Source organism: Chelonoidis abingdonii, chromosome 17 (assembly GCF_003597395.2).
Source record: "Chelonoidis abingdonii isolate Lonesome George chromosome 17, CheloAbing_2.0, whole genome shotgun sequence".
NCBI lineage: Eukaryota > Metazoa > Chordata > Testudines > Testudinidae > Chelonoidis > Chelonoidis abingdonii.
The window spans coordinates 28,044,326-28,061,972 of NC_133785.1; the positions used below are offsets into that span (position 1 = coordinate 28,044,326).

The 17,647-nt window shown below is 40.6% G+C and overlaps 1 protein-coding gene across 3 annotated transcripts in view; it reads right to left on the bottom strand.

Annotated features, from left to right (window-relative positions):
* The window catches only part of CNTN6 (contactin 6), a 232,854-nt gene that overhangs the window by 67,961 nt on the left and 147,246 nt on the right, over nt 1-17,647 (bottom strand). For all 3 annotated transcript variants that reach the window (XM_032794620.2, XM_032794622.2, XM_075073115.1), the window contains one exon: nt 1,033-1,217. In XM_032794620.2, the coding sequence (XP_032650511.1) occupies nt 1,033-1,217 (185 nt within the window). The remainder of the gene's footprint in view (nt 1-1,032; nt 1,218-17,647) is intronic.

Here is a 17,647-nt window from a genome sequence, read left to right on the forward strand (position 1 = left end):
GCAAGGTAATCTGCTAAATGTAATACAACCGTTTGATTCACGTTCCATGAAAACAACTAGACAGTGAGAACAAAATAACCCCAACCAAAGCATCATCATCAACAGCAATTAAAGCAGCAGCAAATTGTTCTGTTCCTGGCATAAACCTATGCTTTGACATTAACTTGGTGATTGGTAGTCCGTCAGTTAAACCAGACTCTGAACATCAGAATGAAAGTTTCCTAAAGAAAGAAAGAAATGTCTGCTGACATACAGCCAACTGCAGGATCAGAGAGCTTAGTTTTAAATGATCATGTCTCATTATCCTGTTTTATTCTTTACTCTCCTCATTTTAAAATTATTTCTGGCCTACAAAGAAGACTGCCATAGTTTGCTATTTAGGGAAATAATGTGGGTTGGTCCTATGTACCCATGCATGAAAGCAAAGGTGATAAGATGCCTCTTGATTTTCCTGTGTGGGCTACATGCATCTTGGGTCATAGAAAAGGAGTGGGGATTGGTTTCACAGGGCTTCTACTCTACACTTCTGTGCAGGTGGGCAAGGGGTAGTTGGAGAATGACTCCCTTCTACAACACATTGCTCAACATAGCTAAACCAGGATGGTAAGTGAAGGAATCTGCTACTGGTATAAATCAGAAGGTCACAGTTCCTTCCCTATGTTCATGGGACATCACAGCTACATGCTGACCCCATGATACGGTCTGAGAGTAAATTTTCTATCCATCCCTTAATGTTTCATGTAAATACACGAGATTCCTTTCTGCCTTATATTAACCTTCATAGCTGCAGCATGGCACAGCCTACATTTTTCAATCTGATACTAATACACAATATCTTGTACTTGCTGAAGTTTAAATTGTAATTCAGAGGTCATTTCAAGCCTCCAATCTTTTATTAATCAGCTTAACCTGAAACTATATTCTTCATTGATATCTCTTTGCAAGGGGCTAATGGACTTCATTATCTTTGTCTTGTACAGAATATTTTCAAATGCTAACATACTCTATGTAAAAACAATTCAATTTGCTCACCATAGATTATCAGTTGACCTCTTGCAATGTTTCTTCCTCTAATGTTCCCTGCAATACATTCATAAAAGCCTTCATCTTCCTGCTGAAAATCTGGGATTTCAAGGACTCCTTTGGATTTGTAGTGTTTGATTTTCCTTGCCAATGGGTGTCCATCACTCCTTTTCCAGCTAATACTGGGAACTGGACTAAATAATTATACTGCATTAGATGTGGGGATAGTTCAATCAACACATCAGAGAAAAGATAAAGTGTAATCTCTGAACAATAATTCCAGGGGGAAGAGGGAAGGATTTCAAATAAAGTTTAAAAACACTTGCACATTTCTAAAATTTCAATTAAAATGGTCTCCAAGGATGGGATTTTCAGAGGCATCCAAGTGACTTAGGAGCACAGATCCCATTGACAGGCAATTGGAATTGTGTTCCTAAGTCCCTTAAGTGCTTTTGAAAATTCCAGCCTCTGCCAATACTGCTTCACCCAGATCTGCTCAACTTTTAGGACCAAGTCCTGCTGTCTGATACCAGAGAGAGAGGCCTGGTCTACACTACGCGTTTAAACTGATTATAGCAGCATTAAACCGATTTAACGCTGTACTCGTCCATACAACAAGGCCCTTTATATCGATATAAAGGGCTCTTTAAATCAGTTTCTGTACTCCTTCCCAATGAGAGGAGTAGCACTAAAATCGGTATTACCATATCGGATTAGGGTTAGTGTGGCCACAAATCGGCAGTATTGGTCTCCAGGCGGTATCCCACAGTGCTCCACTGTGACCGCTCTGGACAGCAATCTGAACTCGGATGCAGTGGCCAGGTAGACAGGAAAAGCCCCACGAACTTTTGAATTTCATTTCCTGTTTGTCCAACGTGGAGCTCTGATCAGCATGGGGGGCGATGCAGTCCCAAATCCAAAAAGAGCTAGCATGGACCGTACGGGAGATACTGGATCTGATTGCTGTATGGGAGACAAATCTGTTCTATCAGAGCTCCGTTACAGAAGACGAAATGCCAAAGCATTTGAAAAAAATCTCCAGGCTATGATACAGAGCTACACAGTGCTGCGTGACAAGCGTACGGAAAGCCAAAAGAATCAAATGGACGCTCATGGAGGGAGGAGGGGGGACTGAGGACTCCAGCTATCCCACAGTCCACAGCAGTCTCCCAAAAAGTATTTGCATTCTTGGCTGAGCTCCCAATGCCTGTAGGTTCAAACACATTGTCCGGCGTGGTTCAGGGATATAGCTCGTCAATTTACTCCCCCCCTGCCACGTGAAAGAAAGGGGAAAAATCGTTTCTTGACTTTTTTTCAATGTCACCCTATGTCTACTGAATGCTGCTGGTAGACGCGATGCTGCGGCAGTAAAAAGGAGCAGTATCCGCTCCTCTCCCTCCCCGGTGGCAGACGGTACAATATGACTGATAGTCAGTCCTCCAATCAGCCTGTGAGTGCTCCTGGCTGGCCTCAGGTGAGGCTGGCCGGGGCACCTGCCTGGGTAAAAATAGGAATGATTCCTGGTCATTCCCAGTAGATGGTACAGAACGCTGGTAACCGTCTTCATCATAGCAACTGGGGGCTGAGCTCCATCAGCCCCTCCCTTTCATGTAAAGAAAAGATTCTGTACTGCCTGGACTATCATAGCAGCGGGATGCTGGGCTCCTCTCCCCACACGCATGTCTTGCCTGGCTTAATGTCCTGCCTGGACTATCATAGCACTGGAGGCTGCCTCCCCCTCATTTTATCTCACTAACAAGTCACTGTTTCTTATTCCTGCATTCTTTATTACTTCATGACACAAATGGAGGGGGGGACACTGCCACGGTAGCCCAGGAAGGTTGGAGGAGGAGGGAAGCAACGGTGGGGTTGTTGCAGGGGGCACCCCGTGAATGGCATGCAGCTCATCATTTCTGCGGGATCTGACATGGACAGCTGTGCTCTCTGATACACTGGTTCTCTAGTACACTTGCCCCATATTCTAGGCAGGACTGACTCTATTTTTAGATACCATAAAGGAGGGAATGACCCAGGGAGTCATTCCCATTTTTGTCTTTGCGCCCCCAGCTGACCACAGCCAGGGGCACCCATGACAGCAGCAGACGGTACAGAACGACAGATAACCATCATCTCCTTGCCAATTTACAATAGGGCAGCAGAGGGTACAGAATGACCGATAACCATCTCTGCTACCTTGCAAAGGCAAATGAATGCTGCTGTGTAGCGCTGGAGTATCGCCTCTGTCCGCGGCATCCAGTACACATATGGTGACAGTAAAAAGAAGTTGAAGGGGCTCCATGGTTGCTGTGCTATGGCGTCTGCCAGGGCAATCCAGGGAAAAAGGGCGCGAAATGATTGTCTGCCATTGCTTTCCCGGAGGAAGAAATGAGTGATGACATTTACCCAGAACCACCAACGACAATGATTTTTGCCCCATCAGGCACTGGAATCTCAACCCAGAATTCCAAGGGGCGGGGGAGACTGCAGGAACTATGGGATAGCTACGGAATAGCTACCCACAGTGCAACACTCCAGAAATCGATGCTAGCCTCGGACAACAGACGCACACCGCTGAATTTATGTGCTTAGTGTGGCCGCGTGCACTCAACTTTATACAATCTGTTTTACAAAACCGGTATATGTAAAATCGGAATAATCCCGTAGTGTAGACGTACGCAGAGAGAGAGAGAGAGCAGATTGAGGGAGGGGAAACTTTAGAAAGCTTGAAAGGGCAGCTAATCTTCATGCAAGAATCTGAATTATTCATTGGTTTTCAGAACAAACAAAATGTCTGCACCATTTCAGATACTTATTGCTAATCAGAATGATGAAACTTCAGACAGGAACACAAAGGAGGAATGAAGAGCCATAAATAAGGATATAAAAAGATGGAGTGAAGGGAGGGTACAAAAAAAGAGAAATGAGCAGAGAATGGAAAAAGAGCATGAGTGACTGAATCAGGAAGAAGATAAAGAGACAAGGGAGAATATTTCCTTATTTCACATTTTATAGCTTTTTATTGTTTCCATTTATGTTCGGATCAATATATTCTATATATGATAAAAAATACGCAAGTGTGAACAAGGCTATAAATACTTCTTGAGTTTCTGGTAATATCACAGACCATACAAGCTTCACCTTCATGATTTATTGTGTCACCAGAACTCTTTGAAATATTAATAGTCTTGCATTTCACGGTTGCCTTTCATGGTACTGAAAAGTAAAGTAAGTTGCTTTTCCACTGCAGAAGATCTGTTACTCTCGGAACAGCTTTTTGAAGAGGCTTTCACTGAATGTTGGAGTGTTTTTTTTCCTGTGGCTAGTAATGTCATCAGAAAATATTCTGTGCTAAAATTTAGAATGGCAACAAATGTATTTTGTGTAGCTTGTATGTATGTTCCAAGGGAGCAGTAAGTATATGTCCTGATCCTGCATGCTCATCTTCATTAGCAGATCTCTGCTCCTGCAAAGAGCATCATTGTTTGTCTGTACTGCTAATAAAACCTCACAGCTAGCTGACTCAGGATCATGGGGCTCAGGCTAAGGGGCTGTTTAACTGTGGTGTAGACATTAGTTCCTGGGCTGCAGCCCAAGCACTGGGAACCTCCCACCTTGCAGGGAGGATCCTAGAGCTTAGATTCTGAAAGTCAGAGTCACTGACCTGTATCAACTCGTAGAGCAGGAGCTATCATGTGTATGAGTCTGTATCTAATTATATTGAGAGAGAGGTCAAATGTTATCTCTATGCAAATATAGTTATATAAGTAGGAAAAAAACAAATATGCACAGAACAATTTACAGTTAGAGCATCCTGAAACATAATGAAAGACAAAATCATGCAAACCTCACTTGGTTTGGGTACCATTACAAACTCAAAACTCAGACCAGATGCACTGAAAACTTTGCAAATGTTTTCAGCAATCTAGTGCTGGCAGAAGTTGATAAATTGTGCAGCAGAAGGACTTCTAACCTAAGTCCTTTCTGCTATATGAAACAGAAAAGTATAGCATCAAGACCAGAACTTTAGCACCCTCTAAGAGCTATTAGAGAACTCAGTGATCTATCTAGCTATCTTAGTATTTCATCATAACTATGCTGCCTACACATCCAGTGTCCAGTTATATGTAATTAATTCTGAGCCTGACTGTGGCATTTAACCACATCCCTGATTCTAATCTGACCCCTCCAATGTATCTGAATAAGCTACTCTAAGGCTGAGAGCTAGCTGAAGGAGTCTTAACTGAATTAAAACTAAGGTAATATCAGTAGCAAGGGGAAGCACCTTGAGGAAGCAACCAAGATTTTATCAGTGCCCACAATTAATGTGCTGTGCCCTCATTTCTTGTGCAGGTTTGTAACCTACAGGGCTTTTTGGGCCCCAAGTATCTTCTGGATGGTCAGACAGCAGTAGTTGTAAATTGATTAGTTTTATTACAAAGTAAAATGATTACTTTTATTATTTGTGGTTCTCCAGGAGGTTATACTCTCTTTTTTGCAGATGAAGACCTGCTCACTGTTATCCAGGGCTCTGCTTCTGTGCATTGGATTACTGCAAAACACACTTCTTCTTAAGCTCATGTAAAAAATGCAGCTAGTGTGCAGAAAAGGCCTGTGCCCTCCTTATTGTGATCAAGATTACAAAAAAGATTAGTTGGAGTGGATGTTGCTATAGATTGACTGAGGCCATTGATAACAGGCAGGAGAACACAACAGGCTTTTAAAAATGATATTGCATATTAAACAATGGATGAATTGCTAAACTTTTTAAAATTGTATCTTCGGGGCTGGGGGTTAGCTGGCAAAAAAGATGAGAAAATAGGAACCATTGAGGGGGAGGGCAGAAAAAGACAAAAAAAAACCAATTAAGTGGATTCACTCATACTTTGTTATCCAGAAATGATTATTTAAAGGTTTCCTACCCTGTTCCTGGTTTGTTTTATCTTAGCAATCACTATTCATGAATAAGGAAAGTCTTCAGGAGACACCAAGGCCAGAGGCAGGGCTCTGTGGGAAAAATGCCTCTTCAGTCAATCTGTCAACTCAGATTTAGCAAGGCCTGAGCTGAAGATGTACTCCTGTTTTCCTTATCCATACCAGATCCTTATAATTACTTCCTTGGGGATTTTTCAAGACAAAATCTCCTCCTCTTTTCTTCCCCTTTTCCTTTGTACCAATGTGATTGAAATGCATTTCTCCTCTGTTGTGAACTATGACAGGATGACAGAAGTAAAAGTCAGCATTTGGCTCATCAACTTTGCTCTGTTTAAATTAGTAATTGCAATAAATACTTAACAGTACTTTGTTCTCTCATAGCAGAGGCTTAGACCGAGGGAATGACCTAGTTTCATCAAAAGAGAGAATTCATTTGTGAGGACAGCAGCTCCAGCAGACCTTCTCCAACCCAAATTATAGGTTAAATGGTTGCTGTTGCAGTCTATAGTAGGATCAGTGTTTCTATTATGTGCCTATCATACATAAATAGAATCTGCATTGTCTGGGCTGTTTGAGAAGGTTTGGATTTCTCCATTGGCTCTTTCTAGTAACTCATTAGAATAGGCTTTCCATGTCTTCAATCACTATTTTTTTTGCACAAGGCAGCTTTTTATCTAGTTTCTACAGATTTAAATGACACCCTGTTACCAATGAGCTTCTATTCATTATAATAGAACCTCTTAGTAGCAACCTATTACAGTGGGCCAAATGAAACATTTTGACTAAGGGGAGGAACAAAAGGAAACACTGAATGGATTTAAAATGGGTAAATTAAAACTCACCTTAACAAAGAGAGAGTAATTTTTTGCTGCTAGTCACTTTTATTAAAAGTCAGTGCTTTAAGGAGCTTAAGTATTGATAAACACACACAAAAATTGTCCAAATGCCAATCTTGGACCTTTATAATGGGAAGTTTTTTTTATGGGAGGATTTGTGTTCATTATTTTTAAGATCAGAATTTTCCCAAAGGCTAGGGAGTCACCATAACATGAAGGGTCAGACTGTAGTACCCTTACTCACACTGAGTAGTACCAGCATTATGAGTAATCCCGTTGACAATAGTGAGAGTGCTTGGGGTGTAAAGTATACTCAGTGTGAGTTAGGATATCACAGACTGGCCTTGAGTGTTTCCCTTCTTTTTAACTTGTCCTTTCTCAGACACATATAATAGACTTATAGGCATCTCTTGTGCATTCACTCCAAAGGGGAATAAGTCTTGAGCAGGTTTAGTATAAGAAGCACACACAAAAAGGGATTATAGAGTGCCAGCCACTTGAGGTCCACTTCTCATCTGTCATTCCCCTTGAAAATACATAAGAAGGCATGAATGTGGTGAAATAGTGTGAATGCAACTTTATGGACTTTCAGTGTAACAGGAATTCCAGCTCATAAGTGCTCACACAGCACCCAGTCCTTTCCAGATCTTTGGTCTGTGAAGGCCTCCTACGAAGCACAGTCGGGCTTCTCCATCATAATAGGAGGTCGGTCCTACACACATAAATGTTTCTCCTTCCCCATCTGCCCCAGAAATCAGATATCCACTCCAAAGGCTCAGCTTTTTCCCCAGTTCCCATCTGGATTTAAATCTCCACTGTGCAGTGATGTGCAGGGAGCTTCAATGGAGCTGGTCTTCCTCATACACAAGGGGTACACAAATATGCATCCCTTATGCTGGCTCCCCAAAGTCCTGTCCCTTTACTTTTAACCCAGCGTCCCACTACCTCTGACACAGTTGCACTAGCTCTGCTGCAAACAGGCCATTCACAACAAAGGGGCAATATTTGTTCCTCTATTAACAATCAACTCATGTACCTTTGCTTTCATTTAATACATAACAATAAACAGACTAAATTAAGTAATTGTTTAGGACTGGATAGATCTATAATGAATAAGAACAATGAGGACAATTTTAAGAAGTATTGCACTTCACAGACAGAAAAGCCTCATTATTATAAACACAGTATATAAAAGCGTGCGCGTCTGTGAACATAAATCTATAGTTTGTTTCAGAGCTCCAGAGTACCTAGGGACACTGGGCACAGCTACTACTTTTATTCATATTCTACAGCACAGACTGCAGTCACAAATCCATAAGTTACTAAATTAGATAGAAAAGAAGACAAAAATATTTTATTTGAGGGGATAAGTCTTATCACACAGGGCCTCAATTTAATGTGTTTGTAATGTCATAATCTGCACGAATAGGAAAGTTCCATCTCCTCACGAAATGAAGGCACATATAGCATAACAGTCAGTCGATCACACTGTATTTGCGTAGCATCTCTCATGCTGTGCATCTCAGGGCACTTCACAATAAAATTAAATTTGCAGTTTAGATAAGTAAGACCATGCCTGGTTGAACAAATGCGACAAAACAGAGATTTGAAAGCTGCTATAATGTCTGAATCAAATACTGACACACGAAAGAATTAAGATCCAAAGGGCATAATAATTAAAGGGCTCAAGCTTCCAATCATTCTGCTTTATTACTTGGAGAGCAAGTGAGGCTTCCATTGTTCTGCAAGAGATGTTTGGTCAGATATGTGACAAGAATCAAGTGATCCACCTCAAGCAGTTTAACAGGGAGATGGAGATGGAGATGATCCCCTGGAGCTTGTAACTGGTGGTGCAATGCTAAGAATTGGTTGTCTCTAGCAGTTAATGTGTGGAGCAACAGCCAAAATATCCATTCCCTGAATCAGGAGTATGGGCTGGAAATTATCCAACCCATTTTTAGCATATTAGAACTGGAGAATATCATTTAAAAAAGACTGGAAACCTTCGAGTGGTCCTACCTGTCTTCTATTTCAGTAGTCACCAGATCCTAGCAGAGTACCAGTGTTTAGAGTTAGCTAGACCTTGTTTGTTTGTATACAGTTAGTAAGCATGTTTGGAAAGTACAGACAATGCTATCTCTGTCCAAAAAGCGTGGGAAGATGATGGGGGGGGGGCATGATAAGTGTTCTCGATTATGAGTCAAAAGGCCTGAGTATATGGACTCCATATATGTGTTTGTAAGTTCTCTGATCCAGCAATGGCCATATGCCCAGGCTCCCAAAAGTATTATTCCTGATGTTAGCAGAACTAATCTATTTGGGGAATGGCTATGAACAGGGTTACTCTCAACCAGAATACAAGTGAATTTTGCATTTGCAGCATGTGTGCCTGTTTTGGGAGCCATTTTGTTTATTTTCACAGCAAGTAAGCATGCTCCTATTCCCATTTGGCCCAGGTCAGAGTGAAAAAGCATTTCTGGAAAGGTGTCTCATTTTGGAAGTTCCCTCATTTTATCAAAAACATAAACATTAAAATGCTTTTTAAAAACTAAAAATCAAACCAAAACTATTTTTGACATTTAGTTTTGCTAAAAAAAATGAAATATTTTTGTTTCAGTTTGAGCCTGAAATGATTCCCCTCTATCCCCTCCATTTGTTTGTTCAGCCACCAAACTGAAATTAGGTAAAGGTTCCTAACTATTAAAGGAGTGAAGCTCTGGAAGAGCCTTCCAAAGGGAAGAATGGAGACAAAAAACCTAATTTGTTTTAAAACTAAGCTTGATAAATTTATAAAAGGGATGGTATGATGGGACTATAATGACATACGGCCCATCCATGTCCACTGTTATTAAATATCTCCAACAGCTGGAGGTGGGACAATAGAGGAAGAGGGCTCTGAGTTGCTAAAGAGAATTCTTTCCCAGGTGTTTGGCAGATGGGTTTTGCCCACATGCCCAGGGTCTAACTGATGACCGTATTTGGAATTAAGAAGCAATTTTATCCCATGTCAGATTGTCAGAGATCCTGGGTGGCTTCTGCCTTCCTTTGCAGTGTGGGGCCTGGGTCATTGCTGGTTTAAACTAGAGTAAATGGTGGATCTTCTGTACTGTGAAGTCTTCATGTCAAGATTTGAGAACTTCAGTAACTCAACCAGAGGCTCTAGCCTACTATGGGAGTGGGTGAGTGAGGTTCTGTGGCCTGTGGTGTGCAAGAGGTCAGACTTGATGATCATGATGGTCCCTTTTGGCGTTAAAGGCAATGAGTCTGATCCTTTATTGCAGTAAACCACTTCAAAAGCATAATGAAAGTAATAATATCTAACACTGTTGATACAGTTAAATCCAATATGTGACCTTTAATGTCGCATAGAAGTAACATTGTTCAGTGGAGTGAACAGAAGGCTGGAACTCAGAAGTTTAGATCCCAAGTTCTACCACTGAGCTGCTGTGTGGCCATGGGAATTTAGTCAAGTAACTCTTCTGAATTTCAGTCTCCTTCTGTGTAAAATGATGAAACTAAAGCACATTTAATTGCTTCATTTGTCCTATTCTGCTCACCCTTCTAGTTAATCATAAATGTAACTGCTATTCATCTGATGGTGATGCATGATACTTCTGTCCTCCAACCCATCCAGTCACCCAATACTTTCAATACTAATTTATTTTCCATCTGAAAGTCAAAGGTTTCTTCATGGTTTGGGGAAGCTATACGCAGAGTCTTGGTGTATTCTCCAGAATACGATTCACTGTCAGTAGATGATCCATGATTTGAAAATTACTTTTGAATACTGTCTGCTCCATGCTTGATGCAAATTGAAAGATACTCCATTCATCATTAATGATGGGGTCCTTCATGCTTGTTTTATAATTTGATATTAATGTTGTTTTTCAGCTTGGAGATATATTCCTGTCCTTCAAATATTTTGTGAACAGCAAACTTACATGCAGCTCCTCCATCCACTGGGACACCACCTCAACTGAGTTAATCTAATATTGATGCTCTGTTCACCTTCACTTTCTTGGCAATTCAACTTGCTGATTTCTGAGATCTCTTGTGACAAAAAATTGCTTTCTTCTTGGCAGCCAAACTGCCAGTGAAGCAGAGTTCTGCAAGAATTTTTTCCCTCTAGTATAGTAATTGGTCATATCTATTAGAGTCCAAGACACAGGAACCTTTGTAGAAGTTGGAGGGGGAGAGGCGAGGCCAAAGTACCCCTTCTCTCTGTGAAGGTGGCTGCTCTGGTAGTAAGCCAGCAGCCCTCTCTTATGACAACACAGCAGCCCCTGCTGGGTGAAAGGTATAATTGCAGCACATCCTCAGCAAAATCTATTATTCTGCTGGATGGAAAAAAAATCTGCAGGGGACAAATTGGGGAAGGGGCAAGTTCCAGCCCCAGTGATTAGTCAAATAATGTAAGAGAGAGAGAGGGGAAGCTAAATGTATCCTTTGACCTTCAACTTTCCAGAACCATCCAACCAAAAGATAGTCATCATGTCTATTTTCACTTATAACTAGAGATAGACAAACAGTTTTTGATAAAATAAAACCTCTTTCTAGGTCTTTTGTCATTTCTAATTCCCACTGTTACCTAATGTTTTTAATCCTGCTGTAATAAATAATAATAATCAAGACAATTTCAGGCTACAGTTACACTAGTTTACATGAAGAGTAAGCCCATGGACATCATTGGACATACCTTGCATTTACATCAACCTAACACCAATTCATTGCTATCCTGCTTCTTAATGTATTATCATTCCTTGTATATATAATAATAAATAAAATACCACCTTAATTATCTTGATCTAAACTATCATGACATTTTTTCTTCAATCGCCATTACTAAGGCAAATAAAACCAAATCAAGACTAATGGATTTTGAAGTCACAAAATATTAAGTCCATTAACTACAAGTAATGGTAAAATATTCTTTCTTGTACTGACATTTTTTATGCAGCTGTACTTATTACCTGAACTTTTTCTTCTGTTTCTTGCCTGACGTTGCAGCTGTTCAACAAGAGACTTTAGCTCTGAAGGCAGAATAATTCCAATGAACCCCACTGCTACCCCCAGGCTTCCTTGCAAGTCCTTTAGTTTTTAAAATCACTGGATGAATTTTATCTTTGTTAGTTTCTGGCAGATTTCGGTAACTGAAATTTTCTACATGGTATTGTTTTCTCACTCTCCATTATTATATATGTGGCACCCACTAGAGTTAAGAGTCAACATTTCAGCCATAATCTCCTTTTTATATATTTATACCTATATTCGTTTTGCCATCTGTAATAAACATATAATGATTACAGTGCCCTAAAGTGTTACCAAACAACTAAAAGGCCATAGCATAGAGGCTAAGGTCTTTATCCAACACCATTTTTTGGCCATTTCTTAACAGCTCCAGCGCTAGTATTGAAAAGCTACAAAGAAAAAAATGAAATTAGAAATTAATGTGATATTTATTAGCATTCTGGGGATTGGAAATGCTTGTTCTTTACTGTTATTTGCAGCACTATGCCATAAGAATTACCTGAGGTCCCAATCATTGTTAGACTAGTTTACATGCTATGTCCAGGGTGTAGGAAATATTGTAGCGAGGAAAAGATATATTTAAAAAGTCAATATTCTTTTAGAAAGAAATGTTAGATCACTGCATATAAGCAAAAAGAAACATTTGGCAAGAGAAGTCTAATCATAGAATTGCCAATAAGTCAATGTCTTCATTCTTATTGCGATTTAGAATCCATCAAAATGGTGTTAATACAATGGGATGGCTAAGAACAAAAGACTCAGGAGTCAGAAAATACAAACAATCTTTACAGTTCAATCTTAACTCTGGTCTGATGCTCTTCTATGTTAGAGCCCCAGTGTATTTTGTGAGCAGCAGTCAGTGGTGTGGTTTTATATTCCAGAAAAGGAAAAGTGTTTCTCTAAACACCATGAAAGTACTTTCATTTAAGGCTTTTGGAGCGCAAGAACACAGCAGGTTGTCTATAACCAGCTTAGATGTGAAAGATCTCTGTAATACAGAGCACAAAGACATTGACAGCTGATGGCATTGGTCAACCCAAGTGGACTAACAGTATGCATATATATGAGTGAATAATGGGAATGCAGTTCTGAAGCCCAAGAGAGACAAAACCTCCTAAGATCTGAGCTATATAAGAGATGTATTTAAAAATTGTTGAGCCGATATCTATAAACAATACTAAGCACCAGGTTTTTTTTAAAGTATTTAGGCTCCTGTACACAGCTTGTGGGATTTTCAAAAGAGCCTATGCTTAGAGGTGTGCTAAGAGATTGTTTGGTTTGCTAACAGTTCCAGAAAAAAAAATGTTTCAGGTTGACCTGTAATAAACATTTTTTTGAAATTATTGGGAAATGAATAAGTTGGAAAAAAATCATTTTGGAGCGAACTAAATATTTTGTTAGACCTGAAATGAAATGCTTTATTTTCACTTTGAGGTTTAAAATGTATATATTTTTAAATAAAAAGAAAATAAAATTTAAAATGAAGTCATTTTTAATAGAAAAGACAAAGCATTTTCTTTATAAAATCTTGAAATAGCACATTTTATTTTTTTTAGGAATTGTTTATTTGTTTGTTTATTTATTTATTTTGGTGGGGGTTGACCAATTCAGCAAATTTAACACAAGTTCATTAAATGTTTGGTTGACCTAAATCTGCAATTTTTGTCAAGAAACAAGGAGAATTTAGTCAAAAAATGTTGCCCATCTCTACATAGGTGACTAACTTCAGTTGAAATCAGTGGGAGTTAGGATCCCTGATCCTTTTGAAAATTCCGTTGGGAACATATTTGCACATTTAGGCAGCTAACTTCCTTTTAATAATATGGCCCTATGTAACCTGCTTAAGAATGATGCACATACTATACTTCTTTTCCTGCTGTACTCACACATGTCTGTCAGCTCTGGAATGGTCTCTTTTCACATATTCACATGCTGGTACAAATGTGGTGCATGGTTGAATTTGATTTAAAAATATCAAGGACTGCATAAAGAAAGAGAGAGTATATCTGTTCTATAGCAAATCTATAATGGAAAAATTCTCCTAAAACTCCATTACACAGATTTGAACACCAAACAGCACCCATCCAATACACACTTGTTCCACTAAGAACATATTGTCAGTACGATATCAATGGTATCCATAATTATTTATTTATTATTGCTCAATAGTCACTGGTACTTATTGAATGTACCCCAAAGATACCATACCAGCACCAATATCAGCTGTGATTAAATATGTGGAGTAGCAGAACCTGCTTTGAACAACTCTAACGTTCTCCCTGTTTTAAACATAACTCAGAGAGTACCATAGTGTTTAATGGATTTGGCCTTAGCCGCACATTCTTTTGGATAGTCAGATCACGTTCACTTTTTTTACAGAGTGCTCAAAATGTGAACAAGCCACATGCACCACATTATTATGCCCTTCTTGAGCTTCCTGAAATAAAATGGCAACATTCTTTTTCAGTGTGTAACTTAGGCCTGGTCTACACTACGCGTTTAAATCGATTTAACAGCTGTTAAATCGATTTAACGCTGTACCCATCCACACTACAACGCCCTTTACATTAATATAAAGGGCTCTTTAAATCGATTTCTGTACTCCACCCTGACGAGAGGAGTAGCGCTAAATTCGATATTAACAATTCGGATTACAGTTAGTGTGGACGGAAATCGACGTTATTGGCCTCCGGGCAGTATCCCAGAGTGCAACACTGACCGCTCTGGACAGCGATCTGAACTCGGATGCAGCGGGCAGGTAAACAGGAAAAGCCCCGTGAGCTTTTGAATTACATTTCCTGTTTGCCCAGCGTGGAGGTCTGATCAGCAACGGTGTGATCAGTCCCTAATAATCCAAAAAGAGCTCCAGCATGGACCGTACGGAGAGATACTAGATCTGATCGCTGTATGGAGACAAATCTGTTGTATCAGAGCTCCGTTACAGAACACGAAATGCCAAAGCATTTGAAAAAATCTCCAGGATACACAGCGCTGCGTGACAAGCGTACAGGAAGCCAAGACTCAAATGGACGCTCATGAGAGGAGGGGGATACTGAGGACTCCAGCTATCCCACATCGCACAGCAGTTCTGAAAATATTTGCATTCTTGGCTGACTCCCAATGTCTGTAGCTTCAAACACAGTGTCTGGCGTGGTTCAGGGCAGCTCCTCATTTCTTTCCCCCCCACACGTGAAAGAAAGGGAAAAATCATTCCTTAACTACTTCAATGTCACCCTATGTGTATGAATGCTGCTGTAGACGCGATGCTGCAGCAGTGAAGACAGTATCCGCTTCTCTCCCCTCCCGTGGTAGACGGTAAATATGACTGATATCCGTCTTCACCATCAGCCCCGTAGTGCTCCTGGGCCATGAGTGAGGCTGGCTGGGTGCCTGGGATAAATGGATGACTCCAGTTACTCCAGTAGATGTCAGAACGGCTCGTAACATCTTCATCCATAGCACTGGAGCTGAACTTCATAGCCCCCTCCTTTCCTGTGTAAAGAAAGATTCTGTACTGCTGGACTGTCATAGCCCCAGGAGGCTGCTCCAATCTCTTTTCTTTTTCCTCATTCTTTATAACTTCATGACACAAATGCGGGGGGACACTGCATGGTAGCCAGGAAGGTTGGGGAGAGGGAAGCACGGGTGGGGTTGTTGCAGGGGCACCCCTATAAATACTGACAAGAGCAGCTGTGCTCTCTGATACCTGGTTCTCTAATAACCTTGCCTCTTATTCTAGACAGGACTGACTCTATTTTAGAAACGATAAGGGAGGGATGACTCAGTCCAAGTGGCGCATCCCAATTTTGCTTTCAAAAATTTTCACCAGGGCACTCATGATAGCAGCAGACATTACAGGAGAGGAGAGATAATGTCATCTCTTGCAGTTTACTCCGCAGTAGACGGTACAGAACGACAGTAACCTCTCTGCTATCATTGCAAAGCAAGTGATGCTGCTGTGTAGCGCTGAGTATCGTCTCCTCTCTCCGCGGCATCCAGTACACATACGGTGCGGAAAAAAAAACTAACAGGGCTCCATGGTTGCCATGCTATGCTCTGCCAGGGCAATCCAGGGAAAACAGCGCGAAAGGATTGTCAGCTGATGTTTCCCAGAGGAAGAATGACTGACGACATTTACCTAGAACCGATGGAGGTTAGTTTCATCACTGGTCTACCGATTCCGCGGACACATTAAGATTAAACCCGACATCCAAGGGCGGAGACTCAGGAACTAGGATAGCTACGGAAGTGCTACCCACAATGCAACGCTTCAGAAATCGACATTAGCCTCGGAGCATGGACGCACAACGCCGAATTACTGTGCCTAGTGTGGCCGCATGAAATCGAATTTATAATATCAGTTTTATAAAACCGATTTTAGCAAATTCGATTTTATCCCGTAGTGTAGACGTGGCCTTACATGCCTTTTGAGATGTCTCCATGTAGCCTGTATCTCTTTCCATCGTATGTTCACCATATGTCTGATGACTCATACTTAAACCTTTGAAATGTAAAGCCAACACTGAAAGAACACCCATTCTTTCTTAAGTCAAGGCTTTAAATGTGTATAACTGTAAGTATATAAAGCAAACTCACAGTATTTCAGAGAGGGAATCACATTTGTCACATATAGAAGAAAGTGTCATAAAAATTAGTGATTTTTTTCCTCCTATTCGTTTTTGTTTGTTTGTTTGTTAATTTATTTTATTTTTCTTCTTCTCAAAGTGATTTCCGTAGGAATATTTGATTAATTTGTCTTCTTGACAACTCAGGCTTTTAACCTCTGGAAAATCTCTAAACAGTTAAAAACTCACCATCTTAAAACAGATTGTCAGAGTGACCTAAAACTAAATAGAAGTCAACAATCTGAGGCTATTTTGGTTTTTCTAGAGAAAATATGTACTCACGAAACATTCTGGTTTTCTTAACCCACTTTACATTTATTGAGTTAACTGACTGTTTGATACACAGATCTCTACAGGACATGTTGGAAGAGATCTTGAGTGCTCGATTGGGATGTTTGTCTTCCTTGGACATGGAGATTAATGGAGATTAAGATTAGAAAAACAAATCAAATGCAGTTTCCTGCAGTTCATAGATTTTAAGACCAGATGGAACCTTTAGATCATCCAGTCTGTCCTCCTGTATAACACAGGCCATAGAATTTCATCCTGTTATCCCTTTATTGAGCCAAATAACTTGTGTTTGATAAAAGCATATCAATACAGTGGGGTGAGCGTTGGTGGTCAATCTAAGAAGAGATTCACTACAGTGTATAGCAAATTCCCATTACATGTTGTGATGGGGCAAGGCCAGATGGCTACAGTAAAGTACTGAGAAACAGGTATGTTAGCCCCAGGCTAAACAAATCCCTAGTACCCTGGTAACCAAATGACAGTTGCTCCAGGTTAATCAAGGCACCTGGAGCCAATTAAGATCTTTCTAAAGCAGCTAGAGAGAGCTACTTTAATTAGAACACCTGCAGCTAATCAAGGCAGGCATCAGTGCACCTGGGTTTAAAGAGAGCTCACTCCAGTCAGGCAGGAGGAGCCAAGGAAAGGATGCGAGTGAGGAGCTGGGAGCAAGAAGTAAGGAGCTGAAGAGTGAGAGAGTGTACTGCTGGAAGTTAGAGACAAGCATTATCAGACATCAGAGAAGATCCTGTGGTGAGGATAAGAGTGTTTGGAGGAGGCATGGGAAGTAGCCCAGGGATGTTGTGCTGTCATGCAGTGTTACAGGAGTACTATAGACAGCTGCAATCCACAGGGCCCTGGGCTGGACCGGAGTAGAGGACAGGCCGGTTCCCCCTCAAACCTCCCAACTCCTGA